At 44.2% G+C, this 13078-nt stretch overlaps 1 protein-coding gene across 1 annotated transcript; it reads right to left on the bottom strand.

Annotated features, from left to right (window-relative positions):
* Positions 1–8980: 8980 nt before the first annotated feature.
* On the bottom strand, positions 8981–12564 carry LOC142784584 (N-acetylglucosamine-6-sulfatase-like). Its single transcript, XM_075883004.1, has 3 exons — positions 12355–12564; positions 9802–9918; positions 8981–9228 (listed from the first exon to the last, which is right to left on the bottom strand). The coding sequence occupies exons 1-3, from the start codon at positions 12496–12498 to the stop codon at positions 9061–9063; spliced, it is 429 nt and encodes a 142-aa protein (XP_075739119.1). The 5' UTR covers positions 12499–12564; the 3' UTR covers positions 8981–9060.
* Between the last annotated feature and the right edge of the window lie 514 nt (positions 12565–13078).

The raw sequence follows: 13078 nt of genomic DNA on the forward strand, positions 1-13078 counted from the left end.
GCGCACCGCGTCACGTTGAAATTCATTGGCGCCTTGATTCCGGCATGTAGTCATGTTCTCACATGACACGCATTTCCATATTATCATGTTTGCACCAGTCGCATATCTTTAGCATTCATTGGCGTCACGCCATACCAAATCCGTCACGTGATACCGGGCGGACGGATGGACGGACGGACATAGCCATTTTGTGCCGGAAACAGGTGCGTGTCACACTCACACGAACGCATACAGAAGCTACACGAATACAGCAATGGCAGAGCTTGAAACACGATGGTGACAGTTATAGCATACCGTCTATCTTTGCAGCTTACTGATTCGGTGGTTGTCGTGTCAGGAGTTTTACACATCTGCCCAAGAAGTCAATAAAAGTGTAACAAATCCCAGCAAGTCAGTGTGACTGCGAAACCTAATTTGTTCTAAAAAGATAGTTTTCGGTTACAAAGTAATGAAAAGTGGTGCGTACAGGCCTTCTTTCTGACGCGTTCACTGAACGGACGCCTGGGAATGTCCAATTATTTTAAACTGTAGGAGTTTTTTTTTATTATCCAAGTGTGCATTCATAATAAAAAAACTAGTACAATTTCTTAATACTGGTGTAGAATAGTCACCATGAGTCTGCAAGTGTTTGGTTTTCCTTTTATTGCTTTTGTTAGTAACCTTTGTAGCCGCTTCAGAACTTTTGACTGAACACTGTAGTCCCCTTGTTCAAATATTGAGGTAGACGTAATCGAAAATCTCTTGCATCGCTCAGATGTGGTCCCAGGAAGTATGACATTAGGTTCATTTACCTATGTATTAGAGAGAACAACTGTTATTCGATATAGTGTATCATTTGAACCTGCCAGTTTCACTGCTTAGAGCCCTGACAGTCGCAGTATGAAAATAACGATTGGAAACAGTGTGGTTCATTCAATCATGTGATTCTTGGTAGATAGTACGCACAATGGTCGCTGAAGAAGATATGCTAGAGGCCCGTGAATTTTGATGTTATCAATGCACTTCAAAGATTTCTGAAATGGTTTCGTACTAACACATTAGGCCCGTAGACCAAGTCTCAAGGGTCATTTACGAATCACCCCACATGGGTATCTTCGTAAGCAGGCGTTTGAAGTGTAGCGACACCATGGACCCGACCTAATGAGGAATTTCGAACCCCTTCTACGCCTAGCCATGCGTAGCTTAGCCTTGTCCAGGGAAAAGGGGATCCTTAGGGTTGAGCCGACGCCACATGTTTGGACCTTTCAGCCCCCCCCCCCCCAGTCTCTTCCGGCAGACGCAACACACCCCTTTTGTCACGGCTTCATGTTGACGGCACCCCTGGGCTGACGCACCCAAGGGAAACCAGCAGTCGACTTTTCCTATCTCTGTCGCCCATCATCTTCGTCTTTCTCGCTCACATTCAATATGTCCTGTCTCCTACTGTTATCGCTTATTTCTAGTCTTCCTGGCAACAAGGGATAACTATGTGTGGTTACTCACCCTTAATATGGTAAATATATTGGGTTAGAGTGGCAATGTACGGCTGATGTCTGCAGCCTCAAACAAGTGCTTCAGCGTCCCCTAGTTGGACTGCATGGCGGGTGGCCGCCATTGCTGCCAAAACACACACACAAAGAAATGCCATGGGAACACCCTCGTTTTTCTGTCTACTCGATCGCCTTCCTCAAAAAATGGAGCTCACCGACGAACTCGCATACTAACACCACTCCGGCTTATTGTTTCCAAAGTTCCATGTCATTCACAGCCAAGCCTCATATAAACAAGCCAGATTGATTTCACCAATTGTTGTGTCAAATTCGTTTACCTAAGTTCTCAGACCAGACTACAAAATAATTAAGATGGAGAGGTAGTTCAAGGAGAGTCCTTGAACTAGCTCAGAAACAATAGTTTGAAAAACTTGGTAATCGAGGAACGTTCAGTAACATTGCAATATCAGTTTCACCTCATCGATTCATGAACACATCACGTGTACTCGTCTCAAAAGCAGATCTCCTTCAACTGACCAAACAAGATATTTAGAAGGGTGGAAAGAAAAAAAATTTCACTGATGTGACATTTAGATGTTTTTGTAGCTGATGCGTAACTACTTGAACGGCACCAGGAAAAGAAAAAGAACTGGTAACAGGGTCCGATGACGGCTCTGTTACTTGAAGTCAGACTTCCCGTCTGAACAAGAGTCCCATTTCTCGTACACACTTCATTCCTTTACTTTCATGATGAACAGAAAAATGATACGATGGAACGTCAAAGCCTTTCTCAGAAACCTTCACGATGTCCAAGAACTTTTATACAAATATTCACCAAAAGTGCTGTATGTACCACAAATGCACTTAAAATCCAAATAAACCAGTTTTCTTCGTAACTACGTTGTTTTCTGAAAAGGCCTTGATAATATAATGGCATGATCTGGTCGTGTAGCTATTACAGTTATTAAGGTATTGCATGCACGCAATCACCGCTTCGAGAGTCCCTTGGGGCAATGGCTTTTCGAGAGCTACTTTTGAATAAACTCGTCCCCATTCGCTCTCTATACATCTCTCCACACTACCAACTCCATAAACATGATTTCCAATCCTTAATAGACGAACCTCTCGAAACCTATCTTGTCCTTGGGCACTTTTTTGCGCATGGTACACTACGAGTTGGCACTCGCTGCGATGCACGAGGTCGTTTAATTGAACAGTTTCTTTTCTCTTCTGGCGATTCTCTACTAAATCGAAAAGAGCCAACGTATTATAGCCTCGCTAAGAATACGTATTCGTCCATAGATCTCAGCATTGTGTCCCCATTGCTATTACCCGTGATACAGTGTAATGTCAGCAATAATCCTTTCGGAAGCGACCATCTATCTCCCTGTAGACCTGAGCACACCAGCATCAAATAAATGTCTTCCACAGGTTCCCAACTTACTCACAGAAAAAAACCAATTGGGAATAATTTTATAAGCTTACTCGACCTGAATGAACCGTCTTTTCTGATTTAAGCATACATGCAGGTGTACAGTACTTTACAGATTTTGCAGGGGCGAAGCTCCTTAGGGTGTGAGTCTGTCCATCCTCCGTTGGTAAGAGTAGCCACCGGTTGCGCATACGCGAAAGAGTGGTCCATAGAATGTCCGCTGGATGGCGGCATTTGTATGGTAAATACATGGTGAAAAGATGTGAGATGGCTGCAATAGGAGTGTTCAACAGATAGATAGATAGATAGATAGATAGATAGATAGATAGATAGATAGATAGATAGATAGATAGATAGATAGATAGATAGATAGATAGATAGATAGATAGATAGATAGATAGATAGATAGATAGATAGATAGATAGATAGATAGATAGATAGATAGATAGATAGATAGATAGATAGATAGATAGATAGATAGATAGATAGATAGATAGATAGATAGATAGATAGATAGATAGATAGATAGATAGATAGATAGATAGATAGACAGATAGATAGATAGATAGATAGATAGATAGATAGATAGATAGATAGATAGATGGATGGATGGATGGATGGACGGACGGACGGACGGACGGACGGACGGACGGATAAATGGATGGATGGAGATAGGGACGGACGGGCGGGTGGATGGGCGGCCTGGCAGACAGACATAGAGATAGATGGCCACGTGAGCAGACGCATGGACGGACTGATTCGCAGACAGAAGGAAGGACGTAAGGACGAACGCGTGGAGAGGCGTACGGACGAACGAACGCACCGATGCTCACGAATGGACGGACACGTGGATGGACGCATGGACGGACGAAAGCAAGAACGAATGGGTGGACGAACGCACGGGTGGACAAACGAACGCTTCGCCCCACCAATCATCATTCACTCTATGGATATGCTGTGATTTTTTTATTCAAGCTGGAATTAAATCCATTCTACAAATATCTCAACTGTCTGGCAAACGCTGTGTACCATGGTGAAACATTGCAGGTCGAAATACGCGCAGGAAGCAAAACAAAGCATAGAAATTGCTCCGAGACTCCCTGACAGCAGAAAACCTAACAAATTTTAAAAACATGAACTTCCAAGTCAGGAGAACGCACCGCCAGGCAAGAAGAGACAGTTGGCAAAAATTTCTATCGGGGGTGAATGCATTTACACATGAGGGCAAAGTATGAAACATGGTTAGTAAGGTAGCAAGAAGACTAGCATATTCGCTCCTTCTAGTAAGTAAGCACAACAGGTGGCACCTAGGAAGACCAGACGAACTCCCTAAGTGCCTACTTCGAAGATGTCTCCAGCTCGTCGCACTGGTCCACGGCCACCCAACAGTACAAAAGGAAAATAGAAAACCGTAGACCAGTGTGCTCAGACTTGGGTGCACGTTAAAAACCCCACGTGGTCGAAATTTCTCGAGCCCTCCACTATGGCGAATCCCGGCTGCGGCGGCTGCATTTCCGATGGAGGCGGAAATATTGTAGGCCCGTGTGCTCAGATTTGAGTGCACGTTAAAGAACCCCAGGTGGTCTAAATTTCCGGAGCCCTCCACTACGGCGTCTCTCATAATCATATAGTGGTTTTGGGACGTTAAACCCCACATATCAATCAATCAATCAATCCACTATGGCGTCTCTCATAATCTGATGGTGGTTATAAGACGTTAAACCACACATATAATATCAATCAATCAGAATGGGCAACCATATGCTAGATCACATATGTACAATATGTGAGGCATACAACCAACCTTTTTAGCTTGGCTGAGCTACAGACATCGCTAAATCGCTGCAGCGACTCAGCCACAGGTTTTGACCATGTTGTCTATAAATTGTTGCGAAACTTACCTCTCGAAACGCGAAATACTGTACTTACCATGTACAACGTCATATAGTTTTCCGGGGAGATCCTCTCTGTTTGGAAGGAGGCTATTGTTATTCCTATTCTCAAGCAAGGCAAGAATCAATTTTCTGTTACCAGTTACCAGCCAATCGCACTAACAGGTTGCCTGTACAAAACTGTTCAAAAAATAGATTAACCATCGACAGATATCTTTCCTTGAGGCAAACTGCTTATTTAAACCCCACCAGTGCGGAATCCGTGAAGAAAGATCCACCACTAACCACCTGTTTCGTATCGAAACACGAATTCGTGATGCTTTTGCTCATAAAAATTTTTTTCTCTCCATGTTCCTCGACGTGGAAGAAGCTTACGATACCACCTGGTGATTTGGCACACTACGAGACCGGTCAAACATTGAGTTCCGAGGCAACTTGCTCGCCACAATCGAAAGTTATTTGTCCAATCACACGTTCCGTGTATGATTGGGGAATGTCTTTTCTCGAACAGTTCTCCAGAAGATTAGAGGGCCGCAAAGTGGTCCCTTGAGTTGCACACTTCTTAATATAAATAATAATTTCATACAGCAGTACATTCCACGCAATACGTTTAACAGCACATACGTCGACAACGTGCAGATAAGTTTCAAATCATGAGGTCTCGCAAGTTGCGAACGGCAGCTTCAACTTCGTTTGAATAAGGTAACCAAAGGGCTGACCGGAATGGGTTCGACCTCAATCTGCAAAAGAGTACGTGCGTTTTATTTTCAAGAGAGAGAGGCCTCCATTCAGATCCGGACATTGATCGGCATGGGCAGCGGCTAGCTGTGAAAACTGAACACAATTTTTAGCAATAGTTTTATATGTGAAAGTGACATTCGTAATTCATCATAACAATCACAAAAACGGAAAGCTATGAATACAGAAGAAATGACACAGAAGGAATGAAAATGACGATGTCGTTGGGGGGCTGTGTCTGGGCTGGCCTGTAGTCCTGCATCCTTGTGCGCTGTGTGCAGTGTTAACCCAACCGGCATTAACGTATCAAATATTCTCCGTTACAATACTAAAGATCTTGTCGCGGACATATGGGGCAGTGATCGAAAATGTGGTATGAATTTTTATAAAGGCCCCATACGCACGCACCTAGATTATGGGGCGATTGTCTATCAGTCCGCGGCACCAAGCGCTTTGAAAATGCTTGACCCTGTCCACCATTTGGGCGATCGTGTTTCCACAGGTGCGTTTCGCACCAGCCCTTTTGATAGCCTTCTACGTTGAATACAACGAGTGGTCGCTCCATCTTCAGCGTTGTTACGTGTCCTTTGTGTACTATCTCAAAGTTAATGCACATAAGAAACATACCTGACACTCTATAATCAATGATTTTTCCTGTTCTGTCGTATTTGAGAACCATCCCTCGCTGAGACAGCCAAACTCAATTCGTTAGAGGGGCAGTGGCAGTGGTGGGAGACCTAAAGACTGCGATGTGTCTTTCACAGAAGTGACGGAACAAGCACCTATTCTACATATCCGAACGCACTTCTTGGAGCTCTAGGACAAATACTATTGCCAAGAATTCTTCACCGATGCTTCAGTCTAACAGTTCTGTGTCCTGCACAGCAGTCGGTTCATATTTTGTGAATTCTGGTGCTCTCTATCCTAACACAAGTATATTCACACCAGAGACCCACGCGATACTTGCAGCCGTCAAACACATTAAACAATAAAAACTACTAAGTGCAGTAATATACACTGATTCCATAGGCGTGATGAAAGCCTTTGAACCCCTTGAAAATTAAAGAAAAATGTCCACGTATCTCCTTACTTTCTCTTATGCACTGTCTACTCACTCAAACAGCATGCCGTGGTGTGCTGGGTGCCTGCACCCTACGAGATACAAGAAAACGTGTTGGCAAACCAGCTAGCCGCGTCCGTCAACGGAAGCATTCCTAATGCATCGATAGCTATACCGGTACAACCTGAAACCTCTCCCGAAACAAAAGCTCAGGGCTTCTTGGCAGAACACGTGGGATAAGCACACAGAGAATAAACTGCACACTATTAAGCCACACTTTTGTTTTGGGCCGCCAGTATCCCAATCTCGTCACACAGAAATTGCACTTACAAGGCTGAGAACAGGACACATACGCAGTACACGCTCATACCTTTCGCATAGTGGCAATCCACCCTTGCCTGACAGATGCGTAGAAGCACTTACCGTGCTTCACACTTCAATCCTGTGCGATCAACTGGACACTCTGAGGAGACAACGTTTCACATTACACTACGTTCATTCGCGTACCGTAATACCGAGTTTCGTACATATGAAGCTAGCGAAACGGCCGCGAGTGCATCATGCGCGTAGCATGTAGACATGTTACATGGCACGCATCTTATGTTTATCATGTTTGCACTACTATAATACCTTCGTCATCCATTTACGTGCTGTGATACCAAATTTGGTATAAGTGAAGCTAGCGAAACGGCCACGAGCGCACTATGAGCGTGGCATGTAGTCATGTTCTTATATGACACGCATCTCATGATTATCATGTTTGCACCAGTCACATAACTTCGTCATCTATTCAAGTGCTGTAATACAAAATTTGGTATATTTGCTTAGTATCACGCGAGCAATTCATATGTGAATTTAGTATCATGAGCATGGCATGTAGTCACGTTTTTCATGACATGCATGTCATGAATTTCATGTTAAGGTCAGTTCTTGCGTTCGCCATGCAATCATGTTATATCGTACCAGTCTTGCAACATGTCATGTGAATGGAACCAATGCAAGGATTGCAGGACCATGAAATGTAAATCCTGACATTCATGACATTCATGTCATGATTTTCATATTATGACTAGTTCAATATGCTCTTCATATAGTTGTGTTATGCTACACCAAGTTTGGTATCGATACCCTTGTCGAAACGGCCAGGAAAGCTAAATGTCGTAGGTGGCTAGATAGATAGATAGATAGATAGATAGATAGATAGATAGATAGATAGATAGATAGATAGATAGATAGATAGATAGATAGATAGATAGATAGATAGATAGATAGATAGATAGATAGATAGATAGATAGATAGATAGATAGATAGATAGATAGATAGATAGATAGATAGATAGATAGATAGATAGATAGACAGACAGGCAGACAGGCAGGCAGGCAGGCAGGCAGGCAGGCAGGCAGACAGACAGACAGACAGACAGACAGACAGACAGACAGACAGACAGACAGACAGACAGACAGACAGACAGATAGATAGATAGATAGATAGATAGATAGATAGATAGATAGATAGATAGATAGATAGATAGATAGATAGATAGATAGATAGATAGATAGATAGATAGATAGATAGATAGATAGATAGATAGATAGATAGATAGATAGATAGATAGATAGATAGATAGATAGATAGATAGATAGATAGATAGATAGATAGATAGACTATCTGCTGGGTGGGCCCACTTAAAATATTCTGACTCCAGGCAACGGTGAGTAACATTCATTGGGTGTTGTCGTAATCACCTGTTCCGGCATATTTTTAAACTATGGCTCAAGTTACGTGGGACACCCTGTATAATCACGTTCATTTTCAGCACTCACGTCCTAAGGTTGCTTTGAAACGTAGGTAGCCAATTCCAACTAGAAACAAGCCTTTTGAGGTCAAATTGGCCATGTCAGCCTTCAGGTATGGAGGGACATGGGGATGGGGACGCATCTGACGAGGCTTCAGGCCGTAGAATATTGCCTAACGGCCCGTATGCGGCTCGTGGCCCACATGTTGCTGACCCCGGCTTCAAAGAATACCCGGTGATCAAAATTTTCGGAGCCTTCCTCTAAGGCGTTCCTCATTTCATATTCTGGTTTCGGCAAGTAAAACCCCATGGATACAAATGATTTTAGTGAGAAGTCCAGAAGAATTCAGAGGTTCGGTATCCGGTCCCTTACGGTGCAACCTAGAATTCCTGCCTCAACGCCACCTTGCGGGCACACTGGAGCGTGGCCGCACAGATAATGTTTCAGGTTTTGCAGAGTTCCTGGGTTCGAAACCCGCACAACCCGAAATATCAATGTGCGCATATCGGCCATCCTCAGGTATGAACAGGAACAGATACCATGATGTACGTGAAGAAAAAATGCCTGTTATGTGTGCGCTTGAGCGCATGCGCAGTACCTTATAACAATAGCGCACTATCTGCTGGGTGGACCCGTTCCCGTTGATTGGATGGATGCGGCAAACGTGTCACTTTATCGCACCGGCTTCCAGCAGTCCACGTAGCACGATTCCCGACGACATGATCGAAGCTCGATGAGGCACGTTCGACCATCGTAGCCACGGAGTGCGCTGCCGCTTGACAAGAACGTGTTTTCAAGCTCGTAAGGATCTGCCGTCAAGTTGTAGCTTTCCACGAAACCCTGCAAAGCCAGAAGACACGAACACAGACATAATTCAGAATCAAATGAAGTGTTCCAGCTAGAGGTTACTTCGTATACTATCATGGGGGTACGCACAGGAGTGTGAGGGGACTAGGGTCGGCCATCCTTCCATATGATATAAGAGAGAGGGCACGAAGTCTGCCCCTTACAAGTACATTAACTTCATAGGGGGGTGAGCGAAGCTTGGTTAACCTCCCTGCTTTTTTTCTCTATTTATTTCTCTCTCTCTCATAGGGGGTGCTGCGATGAACCACAGCACCCCTCCCTACCCTTGAAGGGGCACCCTGCGCACGCTTGTGCCTACCATGCATCATCTTGAAATGCTTGCGAGGTGTCTACAGCATAGCCGTTCGCCATTTATCTCCCCAGCGTTACCTAAAGCATTTGGCGCCTCCTTCATTTTGCTAAACCGACTCTAAATGTTTTTCTAACCTGAAGTGCAAAAAAACTGGCACAAGCAATGGACATACACGAACGCGCACGTCATGAACGAATAGCGAAGTGTTGACCTCTTTCGGCAAGGCGTATGCATTCACACAATGCGGTGCTTACCTCATCATCGTCGAAAATGCATAACTTGGTGCTGGCATTCGCAGATATGTGCCTTGTGCAGATGTACGTGTTGTTTAAGGAGTCTTGACATTTGCATTCCACCTCTGGGTTGCATCCCTGGAAGAGGAAGCTGAAACTTACTCCTTTGCGCCGACCGACTTGTAAGAGAGCACTTCCACATGTGTGCCAAGAACGCGCGCGTTGTTGGCTCGCTTGGTTTAGAACCCTCACCAACTTCGCGCTATGGCCCAACTAAGCGCACAGAGTTTGGTTGGATCATACCACTGTATTTGTTCATTGGCTTCGCGTAGTATGAAACTCATTCATTGAAGTTAAAGAGGCTTGATAGTTGCGCTTTTCTACGCTATGGTTTCGGCTTCGCTGGTTGAATTTTGTAATTTTGTCTCTGCCGAAAAAATCTACATATTTTTTTAGTATTTTCAAACTGGAAATGACCTTCATTTTTCCTACTGACCCGCGAGTCTGTTCCCGCTGTGAAACAAAAATGTTACCTATATTGGTTTAGGAACTACCACTGTAGTTAACGTTTACAGCTCACTCAAGATGTCTGCTCCAAGGCATAGAGCATATGCCGAAATTCACTTACTGTCACAGTTTCGGGATGCACTTTGTGAATACCTGGTGTTTTGGGAAGGGTCGGTGTACTCAGTACGTCATTCGAGCTAGCTCAATGGGTAAATCAGTCATAGACCATGATAGACAGATAAAACCGTTCTTTGACGGGCTTTATCCTCGAACAACAACACATAAGTTATGAATAAAAGACTAGTGCTTGATGGTTGGCAAACTTGTAACGTGGTTTGTCAACAAATACTCATAAACGGTAAACATTTTTTTTTAAATCCTTCCAAAAAAAATTTAAAGTTTATGCCAGGAGTGATTCTTATATTCACCTAAAACCCATTCTCCTCCGGGCTGAGACTGGAATAACTGCCCGTGAAGTGAAGGACGTAATACACGTCATATTCGAATGTAAAGAGAGCAGCCCCTTTTATAGTGTGACCCACTCTTGCACGTACAGAGTCTCAAGTCCTCCGTTTTACTTAAGTATATCGCTGGGACAAGTGGCCTGCCGATACAGTTTTCTCTCGAAAGTATGAAGGTTTTTTAATTAAACCTAAAGGTGATTGAGATGCCTATGAATAATATTGTTATACAGCGGGAAGCTGGCTATCGCTTGGAGAAACGAGAAAGTGTCCGGCAGCGGTGTCATGAGCGGTCTCCATTCTACCTGTTATTAGGAACGTCGTTGGCAGCCTCATGCCCAAGTATGTGCGCCATTGGCTGCGTTGTGAGTTAGCTCGCTGTCAAACGCTCGCAACAACGTGGCGTTGAAGTGTGATGATAGCGGAAGAACGTTCGGTGGGGCGAACGCCCGCTTTCGATGAAAGTTTCTCCAGAGTCACTTTAGCTTCGGATACGACGTCCTTGACTGGCTTTGGTTTGAGGACAACCACTGTTATTGACGAATTTCGAAACGCATCACGTGCTGCACAATTTGCGGCACGACAAATTAACACTATGGTAAACCCAAGCGAAACGTTTATCTAACCTCGTTAAGATGCACGAACATGTAACCAATCATTGTTAAAGGCTTCAGTGCAGCGTCTGGTTGAACCCACTGCTAAACTCTGGAGACCAACACTTCAGCTTTCGCTGGTCATTTTGTCCAGAATGGTTGTGTGGTGATTTCTTTTAAAACATTCTTTGTCTGTTCTTTGTAAGTTGTAAAAATGTTTCGAAGATATGAGCAAGTTCCTTTCAGTTCTTCTTCGTGGTTGTAGTGCTTTGTTTTCATTTATTTGGGCAGTATAAGTTCAAGTGCAATTTCGCTATTATTAAACTATCAAATAACGCGTACATATTTGTTCTAATCGCACTATTTATTGTTCTGACTGACCGTGCACGCTTCGTTATTGAGCTACTAGTATCAGTACTTACATTACTTTTTGTCTATTGTGTTTCTACCTGTTCGAATATGTGCCCTGTACCTGTAACCGAGTAATTTTATTGTGACTGTCCTGCGCATTACCTACTCAGGCATTTGGAATATTTGAGTAATAAAAATTATGTACTGAGTGAATCAATTATTGTGAAAGCAAACTCAATTAGAAAGGCAATACGACCAACTGAGGAGTAAAGGGCCACTAGAGACAACCATCACAACCGAAAAATACTCAATAGCACTGACCAATCTTGTCTAAACTGTTAGCTAATCATTGGTTAATATTGGCTTATTGTTGTTAAGCGTTCGCCGATGTAGCCGTATGTTGCCGGTAGATCCCGCAAGCTGCTCTTTCGCATAATAAACAACAGTCATCCTCAGGAAAATTTGGCAAAATTTTGCAGCATTCCTTCCTCACGGCAGTGTCGCTGCCGAGATTCGAACACACGACCTTGCCTAAAGTGACGAATTTCTCAAACGGGCGCCCCTCGCAATCATACAATCGTCTTAGGACGTTAAACTCCAAATATTATTTCTCAAACGCGGTGGGTCTGTACGCTCTCAAAGCGCTCGTCACGGGGACCCACCGATAAGCCTTGTAGTACGGGGCACTCCTCGCGAAATGGTCTCTCGACACCCTCGCCTCTGTATTCGACCAGGAAGCTTTGCCTTGGCTGGCTGTCGTGGGACGCGCCGCTCAGCAGCAGAGGCTTCAGCGAGACGCCGTCCATGTCTACGTGCGGTGGTAGGCCGGCCAGATCCAGGAAAGTGGGAGCTAGGTCCACGTTCAGAGCCACACCCTGTGCAGAAATAAGGGAACAGTACTGTCATGCATTATATTGTAGGCTAAAACACACAGCGCTGACTTACAACAACCTGTTGTTGTTGAAGGCGAGTGCTTTTTGTGTTATCTTTTTTGACAGCCGACAAGCTCCCAACGTTTTGTACCCGCTTTTCTTCGAAAGACGCCAACCTGCCATGGGAGGTTGAGTACGCCCGGCCAGTTCTGCGTTGCATCGTGGGTGCTGGTTTTTAAATTCCGATGACATGTGGCCAGTTGTACAGAGGCCGGGAAGGCCACTGTATTATGATCGTGTAAATGAGCAGACGTTAACTTTTAAGAATGGTGGGACTTCACACTTGCCGTTCCATTGCACTTCGTGTGGCAGCGCACAGATGTTCGGACAAACTCATGCGATAGAAGGAGGAGGAAAGATTAAGCAGAAGGACAGGGAGGTTAGCTAGTTTTTAGACCAGCTGGCTACCCTATGCTGTGGAAGGGGGTGAGGAAGATAAGAGATGATAGAAGAG

The sequence above is a fragment of the Rhipicephalus microplus genome, unplaced genomic scaffold (assembly GCF_043290135.1).
Source record: "Rhipicephalus microplus isolate Deutch F79 unplaced genomic scaffold, USDA_Rmic scaffold_15, whole genome shotgun sequence".
Lineage (NCBI taxonomy): Eukaryota > Metazoa > Arthropoda > Arachnida > Ixodida > Ixodidae > Rhipicephalus > Rhipicephalus microplus.